Source organism: Thamnophis elegans, chromosome 7 (assembly GCF_009769535.1).
Source record: "Thamnophis elegans isolate rThaEle1 chromosome 7, rThaEle1.pri, whole genome shotgun sequence".
NCBI classification, from domain to species: domain Eukaryota; kingdom Metazoa; phylum Chordata; class Lepidosauria; order Squamata; family Colubridae; genus Thamnophis; species Thamnophis elegans.
In genome coordinates, this window is record NC_045547.1 from 79,668,055 (window position 1) to 79,683,216 (window position 15,162).

A 15,162-nucleotide genomic window follows, 5' to 3' on the forward strand; every position below is an offset into this window, starting at 1 on the left:
ACCTGTTAAAAACTCTCTCTCTTTCTATCTCTCTTTTTTTCCCTATCATCTATTTACCTTCTTTCTATCATCTATCCATGTATTTCTCTGTCATATATCCATCTATCGCTACCATCTATCTATCTGTATCTCTGTTCTGTCCTGTTTCTCTCCCTCTATCATCTGTCCATCCATCCAGTGTGGGATTCAGCCGGTTCGCACCTATTCGGGAGAACCGGTTGGTAACTTTCTAAGTAGTTCAGAGAACCGATTGTTGGAAGAAATCTCTTTTTGTTTTTTTCCACTTTATAGGGCTAATCCTGTAAGGAAGGCAGGAAGGAAACATTCTGGTGTTGTTTCTAATCTCAATTTCCCTGTTTACAGAAACTGCCTCTCTGGTTAACCCTAATTACATTGTAAGAGTGACGTTGAGTTGGCCACACCCACCCAGTCACGTGGCCACTGAGCCCCACCTACCCAGATGGTCATTAGGGCAGAGAACCAGTTGTTAAATTATTTGAATCCCACCACTCCATCCATCCATCCATCCATCCATCCATCCATCCATCCATCCATCCATCCATCTATCCATCCAACCAACCAACCAACCCATCCATCCATCCATCTCTAACTATTGTCATAAAATAGTTTTTTCCTTCCATTAACAGAATAAATAAGTAAAATAAACTTCTGAAAATTCTACCTTATTGAAGCAGTAAATAGTAAGCTCATGAAAAGGACTCTTTTTAAAAAAAAGTAATTTCAAAAAACTCTTTAGAAAGTTTAGCTCCGATTCCATAATAAGCTTATTTCAAAATACTGTTGACACAACATATTGTACAAAGATATAACGTGTAAGAACAAATATGGATTACAGTGCATTGGTGTTTACCTAGGAAAATGGGGACTAAATTAATGTATAGAATACAGGCAGTCCTCGACTTATAACAAGTCATTTAGTGACTGTTCAAAGTTACAATGACACTGAAAAAAATGACTTAACAACTGCAGTGATTCATTTTAACAACTATAGCAAGCAAGGTCATAAAATGGGGCAAAACTCACTTAACAAATGTCTCAGCAACAGAAAATTTCGGGCCAAATTGTGGTCATAGGAGGGAGATTTATTGTGAATTCTGCAATGTTGTTAACTTGATGGATATAAAAATTGAAGGGCTGAGAATATAATTAGGTTTGCAGTGGGAGGTCATTAACATCATTACTTTCAGAATTATTTCCTCCAGGCAAAACAATTCCCCCACACCATTCTCTGTACTCTGTTTCCCTGTAACAAATAAAAGCTGTAATAATGTGCGGATTTTTATTTACCTAGGTGTGATGCGATGTACACTGACACATCAATTCTCTTGAACTCTTTGACAATCTGTAAAAAAAAAAAAGATGGGCGTTATTTTAAACACAGCTTTAAGGACACATGGGGAACACTGGAGGGTGTTTTCAGAATTCATTTTTCTGATTCAGGCATGATTTAAATCTGTAAATCTAGCACACGGAGCCATTTAAAGGTGGCAGTGATAAAAGTACTAATTTAAAGGTTCGATCGGAATTGACACAGTAGTAAAGATAATCTTTTATGTTTGGATAAATGATGACGTGACGACAGAAGATAAAATTTGGAGGTCAGAATTGAACTGTGGTGTCCTTGGCTGTTTTCTTGCAGACGTTTCACTACCAACTAGGTAACATCATCAGTGCTGAATAAATAACACTGGTAGCCCTGATGATGTTGCTTAGTTTGGTAGTGAAACGTCTGCAAGAAAACAGCCAAGGACACCACAGTTCAATTCTAAACCACCAAGATCAGAGAGCACCAAGGACCTCACGTGGATAAATTGAATGCAACTGAGAGATTTCTTTACAATCTCTAAACTGGGAATCGCCAAACACATCATTAAAATCTTAACACCGCATTCTAGGTCACAACTGACAATTAGGATTCCTAGGCATTTGGGTGTCAAAATAGGGAAAAGGTAACTGCATCAATTCGAATTATCTTGGTAGGGGAATTCAACCATAATTCCTCCAGTGTGGTCACTATCTAATTATAGCAGGAGGTTGGACTAGAAGACCTCCAAGGTCCCTTCCAATGCTGTTATTCTGTTCTATTATTCTATACATTCTGAAGCTTGTAGAAACCACGAAAGAGTGACGGAACGATTAGTATCCCTGTAGCTTTAAATAGAATAGCAGAGTTGGAAGGGACCTTGGAGGTCTTCTAGTCCAACCCCCTCCTTAGGCAGGAAACCCTGCACCACTACAGACAAATGGTTGTCCAATCTCTTCTTAAAAACTTCCAGTGATGGAGCACCTACAACCTCTGGAGGCAAGTTAATTCATTGTTCTAACTGTCAGGAAATTTCTCCTCATTTCTAAGCTGCTTCTCTCCTTGATTAGTTTCCACCCATTGCTTCTTGTCCTGCCCTCAGGTGCCTTGGAGAATAGCTTGACTCCCTCTTCTTTGTGGCAGCCCCTGAGATATTGAAAGACTGCTATCATGTCTCCCCTAGTCCTTCTTTTCATTAAACTAGACAGACCCAGTTCCTGCAACCGTTCTTCATATGTTTTAGTCTCCAGTCCCCTAATCCTCTTTGTTGCTCTTCTCTGCACTCTTTCTAGAGTCTCCACATCCTTTCTACATCGTGGCGACCAAAACTGGGTGCAGGATTCCAAGTGTGGCCTTACCAAAGCATTATAAAGTGGTATTAACACTTCGCATGGTCTTGATTCTATCCCTCTGTTGATGCAGCCTAGAACTGTGTTGGCTTTTTTGGCAGCTGTTGCACACGGCTGGCTCATCTTTAAATGGTTGTCCACTAGGACTCCAAGATCCCTCTCTTTTTTTTTGTGTTTAAGAAAACTTTTTATTTTGTTTATGCAAACTTCGCATCTTTGCAACACGTTAGACTTCTTTTGCATATCTGATCCCTCTCGAATGATCTAATTTTAACCGTAGATCGATGGGGAAAACGAGAAAACAGTCTTACCGCTTTCATTACTCTGACGGCTACTACATCCATGAACGAGACAGCTCCAAAGTCAAAAATTAGGCTGTGTAGTGGCACTTGCGGGACGTTTACTTTGACGGGAAGTTCTGCGTTCCAGTCCACCTGGATCTCCATTTCTTTGGTTGGGATGCCTGGATCTACAGGGTCTTCTGGGTCGTCGTCAGATTCAAAGCCTTCATTCACAGTACCAGAATCACTGATAATACCATTCTAATACGGAGACAGATACCATGTTTACCACCTTCTTTAATTACAAAGGTATAAAAATACAGATTCCCCCCACCTCCACAACAAAATAGTTCTAATCAACTCGTGGCAAAGCTAATAACTTCGTATTTTCTTTGCGTAAGTCAAGATACTGTACAGAAACTTTCCTGGGAATAGAATTGATGGCCCATTGTTTAAAAACCAAATCAGTGGAATCTAGAGGCGTGAAGGCGAGCCCCAGGGTGGCACGCAGAGCCCGTTTCTTAGGGTACGTGGAGCATTGCCCTGTCAGCAACCCAGAAGTCAGAAAACGGGCCGTTTCCAGCCTCTGGAGGGTCTGCGGGGGGCAGGGGAGGCCATTTTCACCCTCCCCAGGCTCCTAGAAAGCCTCTGCAGCCTGGGGAGGGCGAAAAGCAGGACCACCATTCCATCGCGTGCCAAAAGCAGGGGGGAGGGCAGCGGGGAGGGCATGCACGAATGGGGGGTTGCACGCGCATGAGCGGGGAGGACGGTCTCCACACGCACGACCCCGCTGCGCTCCCCCCGCTTTTGGCACTCGATAGGAAAAAAGGTTAGCCATCACTGATTAAGGCACCGGGCTAGAAAGTAGGCAATGGTGAGTTCTAGTTTCCTGTAGTCACAAAACCTGGCAGGTGGTTTCGGGCCAGTGGTGGGATTAAACATTTTTTACTACAGGTTCTGTGGGAGCGGCTTGGTGGGCGTGGCATGGTGGGCAGGGGAAGGTTACAGCAAATTCTTCATTCCCTCCCAATCAGCTGTGACTCGGGAGGCAGAGAATAGATGGGGGCGAGGCCAGCCAGAGGTGATATTTACCGGTTCTCTGAACTACTCAAAATTTCCGCTACCGGTTCTCCAGAACCGGTCAGAACCTGCTGAATACCACCTCTGCTTTGGGCCAATCCATCTTTCCAAACAGCTGCCTTGTTTCCAGGGTCTTTCTCCCCACTTGGAACTGGTTGAACGAGGTCGTCTGATCATTCCCCTTCTTCCAGTTGAAAATTCTTCACCAATGTTCTGCCCTCCCAATTGTGGCTTCTAGCGGCATTATCACATTCCGGGTTTTGCTTTGATCCCAAGTCAATTTTCTTATCTCGAATCTTCTCTGTAGTCAACTTTATTGCCTGATCTAGATGTTCTAACTCGGATGCATTTCTCTCTTCAGGTTCTTTCTGAGCTCTGTAACTCTTTAGTTTCATGATTCAATCCAGTGACGGCTAACCTTTTTCTCCTCATGTGCTGACAGCGTGTGCACGCACGGGCGCCCACACCAGTGATGCAATGCCCCCGCTCCCCTGCACATGCGCACGTGACCCCTGTGCCCCCCCTGCCCCTCCATGCCTGCGTGTGACTTCCCCGTGCCCTGTTTTTGTCCTAGCGGGCGTCCCTGAAGCCTCCTGGGACCAAAAACGGGCCACGCGAAGAGGGGGGCACCATGCCGCCCCGCACTTCCCCAACCCCCTGCGTATGCACGGACGTTTCCCAGATGCGTGGTGGAGACCCGAAAATCAGCTGGCTGGAGGGAGGTGCGTGCGCATGAGCAGTAGAGCTGAGCTTTGGGCAACGGCCGAAAAGGCTCCATGCGCCACGGTTTGCCATCACGGATTTAATCTCTCAAATTTCGTCCAAGGATGCAAGTTATTATGTTTTTTTCAGGGAATGTCCCAGTTTCTTCATGTAGGAATCCATGGCCCACAAATACTTCTGCTGTACTTTGTACTGGCTGTCCTCGATTTATGACCACAACGGAGCCCAAAATTTCCATTGCTAAGCAAGACACTTATTGGGTTTTGCCCCATTTTATGACCTACTGTGCCACAGTCATTACGTGAATCGCTGCAGTTGTTAAGTTACGAGCATGGTTGTTAAGTGAATCTTATTTCCCCAGAGACTGTGCTAGACAGAAAGTCGTAAAAGGTGCTGCCACACGACCTGGGGACACTGCAACCGTCATAAATATGAGTCAGTTGCCAAGCACCTGAATTTTGATCATGTGACCATGGGGATGCTGCAACGGTCGTTAGGGTGAAAAATGCATAAGTAACAGCCATTAAACAAATGGTTGCATCTTGAGTGCATACTCCTTCATTCTTGCTATTCTAGATTATTTTGCTGCCTTTTGTTTCCCCTTTTTTTAAAATGTGGTTTTTATTTACTTATTAATCAAACGTAGAGCCCACCCATCTCATTCCAAAAAGTGACTTTGGGTGGTGTGCAGTATGAAAATACAGTTTGTATTGTTTTGAACGCTCTGTTTTGTAAATATTTTACTTGGGCACGTGAGATTCAACATTAAGGCAGACGTACACAGGCAGAGAAAGCGAGAGAAAGGGAAATGAAGTGTGGATAAAGTTTGGCTGTGGAAATTCACGAGGATCTCGAGACTCGCTTGCTAATTAGATTTTGGTGCCTCCAAGTAATTAAAAGTAAAATTTAAAAACAACAACAGGTTGCATGTAAAAACAAGAGAAAAATAATTTCGAATCGTATTGCCCACGATAAAACCCAATTTGAAGCGAATTGAGTGAAGAATAAAGATTGGCACATTACTTTGGTTGCTTTTAATTTTCCTTTCTTGATGAGCTTCTGTATTTTTCTCAAAGCCTTCAGCCTTTTGTTGTAAACCCGGACGGCATCGAATCCCACCTTCAAAGAGCAAATTTGGTCATTTTATTATTTTAGTTGTGTTTACACAGGGGGCAGGAAATGAAACACCTTAGCCACAATCCATTAAAAATAATGAGCCTCAATTGTTTTTTTTATACATTTATACGCTGACGCTCATCCAGCCCAGAATTTCAGGAAGAAAACAAGCATTCCTGAGCAGTTTCTTAGTCAGTTACCATCCATTTCCAGGTCTGTCTCCCCCTCCCTCTCCTCCTCCTCCTCTCTGCAAGCCTCCCTCCCTTGTAGCACTGATAATATAGCCCAGATAGGTTATGAAAGGTCTGCAAGAACACCACAAAACTCTGAGAGCATCAGGGACCCCATAGTTCTCCTCCTCCCTGGAAAACTCCCTCCCTTCTAGCACTGATGATATTGCCCAGTTGGGTCTTGAAACGTCTGCAAGAATGCCACCGAACTCGGAGAGCACCAAGGACCCCACAGTCGTCGTCCTCCTCCTCCTCCTCCTCCTCCTCCTCCTCCTCCTCCTCCTCCTCCTCCTCCTCCTCCTCCTCCTCCTCCTCTCTGCAAACACCACTCCCTACCAGCACTGATGATGTTACCTAGTTGGGCCATGAAACGCCTGCAAGAAAACCACCAAGCTCAGAGAGCACCAACTCAGAATCCCACAGTGGTCCTTGTCCTCCTCCTCCTCCTCTTCCTCCTCCTTTCATTTCAACAAACTTCATCCCTGCTAAACTTCACACTGGACACTGTTGTTGTGTTTTGAGAAGCCCTCAATAGCACCCCCTTCAAAAACATGACTACTTACAGTAGATTTGACACTGCTTCTTAGGCCGTCGATATTAGCATAAAAGATGGGACTCGAGAACTTGAGAATCTTCACTCCTTCAGGTTCAGCAACCTGTTGGGAAAAAAATAAGGTTTTTAAAAATTGTTTTCAATATACATTTTTATCCTCTTTGCAACACTTCTACATCTTTTAAATATCCATTATGTTTCTTCTATCTACAGAATATATACCTTATACATCTATCTCTATATAAATACACCTTTTACATAAAGGCATCTTTTACAGACATCTGATTCTCTTGTATTTCTCATTTCGTACTGTTTTTAAATACAATCTATTTTATGTTTTCCCCTCTTATTAATTCTGCAGTTTTGTATTTATTTTCTGGTCTCTTGATCATTTTTCTTCCCTTTATTGCCTTCCTACTTTTTACCTCTTTCCTCTAGCCATTTGTACCACAAGTTCCATACTAAGTGGATTCCTCTTTAGCTCTTTTGTGAGTCTGCCCATTTTGGCGCATTCCAGTATTTTTTTTTTAATCACGTTTCCTTCTCTTGGCGTATATATTTATTTTTCCAGTTCTGTGCGTATGTGATTCTTGCTGCCGTGATTACGTGTAGTATTACATAGGTATTTAGGTTTTTTTCCTCATAGTTCCCTGTTGTGGCCTAACAGGAGCCGTTGGAGCTGCCACCAGACTCCGAGAGCGAGGGGCCCTATGAGTCAGCCCTGGAGGATGTGGAGGACCCTGGATAGGGTTCCGACTCCGAGCAGGGCGCAGAGAGAATGGTTGGCCACCAGGTGGCGCCTGAGCCTTGGACCAGTGGGGAGGAGACAAGGGAGAGTGATCCAGAAGCCAGCAGTGAGTAGTTCCTGGATGCCCGGAATCAAAGAGCTAATAGGCGTCAGGAACAGTTGCGCAAGTACAGGAGGTAATTGCGCTCAGCTGGTGGTCATTAGGCTCCTCTCCAGACTATAAAAAAGACTGCTTGTGCACACGCCCCTCTTGCAGAAGTCAATGCATTGACTAAAGAGAACTGTTGTAACTAACTTGGCAGGCTGGATTGCTGCCAAGGTTTGTCTGAGTTGCTGCCAAGGTCCTTATCTGTTCATTTGCTTGGCTTTCAGCCACCGAGGTTTTGGTTTCTTGCTATTAAAGTACATTCGAGTTAAGCTTGTCTCGGCATTTGTTACTGGATGGAGGAGGTGGTCAGAACGGTTCCCCTTAATTATTCCTAATAAAAATAGTTCTGGTTTTAGTTCTATTGGGTGTGTAATAATCTCTTCGAGCCAGTCTTTTATTTTTGTCCAGTATTTTTTTGCAAAAGCACACGTCCACCAAGTTTTTATTTCATTTGCTTTAGGTTCAGAAAAAAAACCCTGGTAAAATGGCTTGACGCCAGAAGTTGTGGCTACTCCATCACTGGAGGTTTTTAAGAAGAGAGTAGACAACTTTGAAATAAATCTTACAACATCGTTTTTCCCTCTGAGTATTTGAAATATTAGTTTGCTAGACAGTCTTACGCTTTTGTATTCTTTGATGTTCTTATATAGATCCGTGCCAGGAATGTTACCAAGTTTACCCCAGGAAGGACTGAAAAAAACAAAATAAAACATTGATCAGGATAAAGATTTAAAAATTAAACACACGTAATATACAATACAGAATTTGTTGCAAAACAACGGTTGTGAGGAATATTCAAAATTTGTTGGAAACAATGACTGCGAGGAATATATAACGTTTCTTGCAATCAATGGTCGCTGAGCCATAACTGACAACCTAACTTGTCAAATACAGGTAGTCCTCGACTTACGACCACAATTGGGAGCAGAATTTGCATTGGTAAGCAAGGTGATTGTTAAGTGAGTCACAGCATATTTTGCAACTTTTTTTTTTTTTGCCCTGGTTGTTAAGTGAATTATTGCAGTTAAGTGAATCATTGAATCATGCCGCTATTAAGCGAATCAGGCTTCTCCCATTGATTTTGCTTGTCAGAAACTGGCAAGGTCACAAATAGCGACCACGTGAACCCAGGATGCTGCAACCAGTTGCCAAGTGCCCAGATTTTTGATCATGTGACCTTGGGGATGCCGCAACGATAATAAGCTCAAGGACCGGTTAATGAACGACTCTGAACTGCTGGCCGAAAGAGATTTACAGGAGGCTTCGGCTGAGGACAGCCTGCAGGTCAGTGAAGAGGAAGAACAACAACTGCCTTCTGTGGTGGATCCGAGAGCCCGCAGGGCAGAGAAAAGACGAGAGCCAAGGAGATCTGCTAGCTTACTTGGCAAAAGGCTCACCCATCTTGATGGGGCTGTACTGGAAAGCTATTTATCACGACAGGCAGAGGGAGGGGTTTCTGGGATCAACGTGTTTGGGTTCTACCAGTATGCGTTTGTTTCTTGTGTTTCATGCTTAACTTTGCGCCTTGGAGACTCCAAACTTCTCTTGCCGAGCTCTCGTGGGCGTATTTCAGTTTGGCCTGGTGGACTGCCCCACTCACTCACACACAGAGAGAAGTGTGTGTTTGGAGAGATTAATCATATTCCCCAGAAATCCTCTCCCAACCTCAGAACTGTCCCAAATCCAGCCACAAGCACGCCAAGTTCAATCCTCAAGGCAATGGCCGATAATCCATAAAACCATGGAAAGTGGCTCCAAGAAATAAGTCCACCAGTCTCCAAGGCCGGAAGCACAAGAAACAAACACATACTGGTAGAATCCAAACACGTTGATCCCAGCAACCCCTCCCTCCGCCTATCATGATAAATAGCTTTCCAGTACAGCCCCATCAAGATGGGCGAGCCTTTTCCCAAGTAAGCTAGCAGATCTCCTTGGCTCTCGTCTTTTCTCTACCCTGCGGGCTCTCGGATCCACCAACTTCGAACAGTTGCTAAGTGAATTGTTTGTAAGTCGAGAAGTATCTGTAACAGCAAAAGCGATGGCAGCTTTTATAGCACTTCATGCTTGGAAAAAACACCTCCATCTGTGCAAGGATTTGCAATCATTTCCCTGTCTTGGGTGCAACATTCTTTTTAAAGATTATTATACTCACAACTGAACCCTCAGCACAACTGTTAGCAGTGCAAATATCAACCCGGCAAGTAATCCTAAATCCAATCCAAGGATGATGGATGCTACGCATGTGAAAACCCAGATCATCTGGAAAAGAAATAGATGGGAGATGTTAATTAAACCCACTAGGCATTACAGTGCAGGTAGTCCTCGACTTACGACAGTTCATTTAGTGACAGTTCAAAGTTACGACGTAAAATGAAAAATGATTCATGATGGTTTTTCACACTTTGTAGCATCCCCCGTGTGATCAAAATTCAGATGCTTGGCAACTGGTTCGTATTTATGACGGTCGTAGTAGCCCGGGGTCATGGGATAATGTTTTGTGAACAAGCAAAGTCAATGGGGAAGCCAGATTCACTTAACAACCGTGTGGCTAACTTATCAAACTGCAGCGATTCACTTAACAACAGTGGCAAGAAAAGTGATAAAACGGGGCAAAACTCACTTAGCAAATGTTTCACTTAACAACAGAAACGTTGGCCTCAATTGTAAGTCGTAAGTCAAGGACTACCCATATATATATCAACCTGAATTGATACGTTTCTGTCTTAGCCTCATTTTTATTTAATCTTATTTTCTGGAATGTGAAGAGGTTAACACCGCTTTATTACTGTTGAAGAATGGCTACCTGTTCTGTCCCCCCTTCACGGCTCTTAACGAACGGTCAGACAAATAAACTTAAAAGGAACTTTTCTTTATCAGTTCACAGTTCAAACTGGCTTCGAGCCCAAAAATAACATTAAATACAAGTCTCCGACAAGAATGTAAAACAAAAACTCTTACAAGCAATGCACTTCTCCAGTGTAGCCTTGAATCAGGGTTACAAGAAGCAGAAAGCACTTATCCAAGTGTATCTTCCATAAATCACGATGAATAATCAAGCAATGTTGTACCAAACAAGGAACACACGAAGGAACGTATGTTGACTCCTGCAACTAGGGCGTGGCAGCATCCGTCCTTTTATCTCCAAACCTGCCTCCCACAAGCCCCAGCTGCATAATGAATCTGGTATCCCGAAAAGAGTCACAGCAGACATCTGCTGAGTCACAACAGCTACCCAATATGGATTTAATGGGGCAAGGTTAGAAAGTTCACACTGGAGGATAACACACAATCTTTGCACCTTCCTTCCGTCAATTAGAAGAAAGGACTGTAGCCTTACTTTCCTCCTAATGTGCTAGTCTTCTCTAGCGAGCATTTATACATTTTTCTGCAGCCATCCTCTTGAGAGCATGATAAATATTATTGAAGCTTCCTCAGTAGAAACATAGCTATGTAGGAAGCAGAGGTGGATTCCTACCAGTTGGACTGGTTCGGACCGGTTCGGCCGAATAGATAGTAACTTCCATGGAGTTACTCCCACGGTCATCCATGGATCCAAACTGGTTCTATCGGCGGCCATCTTGTTTTTTACCTACTGCGCATGCACACCCGTGATGCACGTCCCTGAACCAACCGGCAGTAAAAGAATCCAGAACCAGTGGGTTCTGGATTCTTTTATTGCCGGTTGGTTCAGGGACGCGCATCACACGTGTGCATGCGCAGTAGGTAAAAAACAAGATGGCCGCCGATAGAACCAGTTCGGATCCGTGGGTGGCCGAGGTACTACCTGTTCAGCCAAACCGGTCCGAACCAGTCCAACTGGTAGGAATCCACCTCTGCTTCCTACATAGCTATGTTTCTACTGAGGAAGCTTCAGTAATATTTATCATGCTCTCAAGAGGATGGCTGCAGAAAAATGTATAAATGCTCGCTAGAGACGACTAGCACATTAGGAGGAAAGTAAGGCTACAGTCCTTTCTTCTAATTGACAGGAGGAAGGTGCAAAGCTGGTGTGTACGCACGCAGCTCCCACATGACACTTCTGCACATGCTCAGAAGCTTCCCGGGCAGGTGGGCGGAGCTCCCGCCGCTGCCGCTACTGGTTTGCTCGATCCGGGCCGAAGCGGGAGCAACTCACCTCTGGCCTGGTTTTCCTTGCCTGACACAGTGATTGTCAATGGTCAGAAAATTTACTGGAATAATCAAAAAACACTTTTTTGTTTCTCCCCCTACCCCCCTTCAGAGACATGAGATTCCGAGCGAAGGATTCGTTATTAAACAAAACGAAAGGCGGCTGCTTAAATAGGGAAGAGATGAATTCAAGCGTGACCGATAACTCTACGTTCTTCGCGAACAAAACTGGACTCACAGCGTCTGCTTTGCTCTGCCTCCATAAACGAGGGACGTCACATACTTGCATAAACATCCCTTTCAGGTTTGCAATGACCACAGCTGCCAAAACAGACTACGAAGAGAGGAGAAAGAAACATTAGCCTGTTGTTGTTGTTGTTGTTGTTGTTGTTGTTGTTTTGGGGGGGGAGTAAAAATCCCTTTGAGAGATTCCTAAAGAAGATACAGGTAGTTCTCGCCTTGAAGCAATTCATTTAGTGACCGTTCCAAGTTATAACGGCACTGAAAAAAATGTGACTTTTACACCCGTTTTTCATATTTTTACAACCTTTGTAGCATCATGGGATCAAAGTTCAGAGCTGAAGAAGCTTCTCGGATGAGAAGCGAAACATCTTCAAGGAAAAAAGCAAGGAAGTCCAGTTGCCTCCTGAAAAAGCACATTTGGGACTATAGAGCTACAGATATTCTTTTTCCTTGAAGCACTAATTTAAGGATTCCCTTCGATTTTATTTCCACAACAGGACCTGACCTGTGTTATTAATGCAATGCAATGCAATGCAATGCAATGCAATGCAATGCAATGCAATGCAATGCAATGCAATGCAATGCAATGCAATGCAATGCAATACAATACAATACAATACAATACAATACAATAGCAGATGGGTGCAAATTTGAATGCCATAGCATTGCAAGGAAATAGATGAAGCTGGAAGATAGTTTACTGTGTTTTTAATCTAGTTGAAATGTTAACATACAAAAAGAAAAAAATGAAAAAGAAAAAATAAAGAGAAAAAGGAATAGAGTAGAGTAGCGTAGACAGAGCAGAACAGAACAGAACAGTAACAATTTTGGGGCTCAATTGTGGTCGTAAGTCGAGGAAGGCCTGTATATAATATATTTTCTTGAGGGAAGAAAACAAGGATGTTTTTCTTGAATGCCAAAGTTATGAGATGGCTTTTGCACTTTTAAAATTTTTGTTACCAAGTTTACCAAGGGTAAACCAAGACAATGGGTAAACTGGTTTCTCTTAATGACCAATGGATTCATTTAACAATGGCAATAACTACTGTGACAAAAAAGTTCATAAAATCGGGCGGGACTCGCTGAACAACCATCTTGCTTAGTAATGGAAATTTTGGTTGCGATCGTTGAAGACTACTATATGTCCGGTGGATAAGAGGACAATTTCATAGCACTTGTAAATACAATACAATACAATGCAATAGCAGAGTTGGAAGGGACCTTGGAGGTCTTCTAGTCCAACCCCCTGCCTGGTCAGGAAACCCTATTCCGTTTCAGACAACTGGCTATCCAACATCTTCTTAAAGACTTCCAGTGTTGGGGCATTAAGAAAGTAGAGGAATTTCTGTTTACCAGGAGCACAAAATATTAAATAAAATATTTCAGAACAAAATACCTTTTGCAGAGGTTCCAGCAGCTTCCCCAAGGCTACAATAGCAATTAATACGATAAACGCTGAGATTATACCGGCAACCTGAAAATAAAACATTTGGAACCATCAAAAAAATAAGTTCGTTTTCAGGAATATTTATGCAAAGCGGAAACACCTCAGCTATTTTCAGCATAGATTCTAAGTTGTCAAAATAGCATTTTGAAAGAATCAGATTTCTTTTTTTAAAAAAAATCTTCTTGTTGTTATGCAAGGAAATGTGATTTCTAAACCCTATTTTGAAACTTGATGTTTGTATGATTTATGTTGATTGCTTATGATTATCACTAAGTGTTGTCTCTAATGTTTTGTGATAAATGTATGTTACAATGACTAGGACAGTGTTTTTCAACCTTGGCAACTTGAAGATGCCTGGACTTCAACTCCAGGCATCTTCAAGTTGCCAAGGTTGAGAAACACTGGACTAGGACACTGATGGCAAAACTTTTCGGCACCGAGGGCCGAAAAAGTTGTGCGGAAACATCGCACACGTGGGCACACGCTCGTCAGGGCCACAATCCAGAAAGCCAAACTTCCGGGTTCTAATGCACATGCGTGCCCAGCGATCAGCTGGCTGGCACGCATGTGCAGGCCGGTTTTCGGCACTGATGCGGGCTCCAAGGGATCACACTCCTGAAAAGCTGAACTTCCAAGTTCTAGCACGCAAGCATACCCGTTAATCAGCTGGCCAGCGCGCATGCGCACACCGATTTTCGGCACTGCCCACACGGACAAAGGACAGGGGATCATCGCGTGTGCATGCGCGCCAGAAACCCGGAAGACAAACAGACAAGGACGCACGTGCCGGATGACATGGCTTCGTGGGCTACTTTGGGCATATATGTGCCCGGTTCGCCATCACGGGATTATGAAAATGATCTATCACTATTGCTGTATGCACACTGAGAGGTTATGCACCGGAAACAAATTCTTTGTGTGTCTAACCACACTTGGCCAATAAAGAATTCTATATTGTCTTCTAACCAGTGGTGGGTTCCGGATTCCGTTCCAACTGGTATGGTTGGAACGGCCCTGGCGTCACCCACATGGAGACGTGCGGCACGCACATGCGTCATACTTGCCTACGACGCTTCCGCAAACCTCCACAATGCTCCAGCTGCTTGGCGTAGCGTAGCGCATGCGCCATACATGCCATGTGAGTGCACGGAAGCACCAAAAGCTTAAAGGACAAGTAAGAAGCTCGGGTGGGCCCTCCGGAGCACCGCCTGCAACGCTTGCAAACCACTGCCTGCTCGCCGGCAACCCACCACTGCTTCTAACAATCTCTTTGTAAGGGCCCAAACAATACTTTGTAAGGGCCCAAAGTTTAATCCCCCCCCACAATATTCTCCTTAACTACCATGACTTCCGCCTTAACTATCAACTCGTCATAAATAAATATGAAAGTGATTGTTCTGATCATTCAAGTCAGATGCCAATGTCCAAATTCAGCGTTGTCCCTGCAAATTGACTTTACAGCAAAAGAATAAATTACATCAATTATTCCATAATCTTGTCTCTTGAAGGATTTCGCCTCCTTTGTGTTATGTTAAAATACGATGCAACTAGCATCAACCGTCAGATGATTTCAGCGGTGTGTTTCACATTGTGTTACCAATGGTTCGCTGCCCGTGCGCCCGCTTGCTTTGCAGATGCCCGTGCCCCCTTCCGCGCATGCTCCCAGCCTTCCACATATGTGCTCTGCTTGCGTGTGCACCTTCCACGCATGCACCTAGCCTCAAAAACATGCCTAAATAGGACGGCATAGAACTGGGGGGGGGGCAGCCCCCCCCCTGAGATTTCCGCTATC

General features: G+C 43.8%; 1 protein-coding gene across 1 annotated transcript in view; it reads right to left on the bottom strand.

Annotated features, from left to right (window-relative positions):
- SLC26A4 (solute carrier family 26 member 4) overlaps positions 1–15,162 on the bottom strand; it is a 31,900-nt gene that overhangs the window by 2,555 nt on the left and 14,183 nt on the right. The window contains exons 10-17 of the mRNA XM_032221611.1: positions 13,320–13,397; positions 11,919–12,014; positions 9,705–9,811; positions 8,173–8,242; positions 6,667–6,759; positions 5,781–5,876; positions 2,985–3,215; positions 1,309–1,363 (exon numbers count right to left, since the gene is read on the bottom strand). Coding sequence (XP_032077502.1) covers positions 1,309–1,363; positions 2,985–3,215; positions 5,781–5,876; positions 6,667–6,759; positions 8,173–8,242; positions 9,705–9,811; positions 11,919–12,014; positions 13,320–13,397 — 826 coding nt within the window. The remainder of the gene's footprint in view (positions 1–1,308; positions 1,364–2,984; positions 3,216–5,780; positions 5,877–6,666; positions 6,760–8,172; positions 8,243–9,704; positions 9,812–11,918; positions 12,015–13,319; positions 13,398–15,162) is intronic.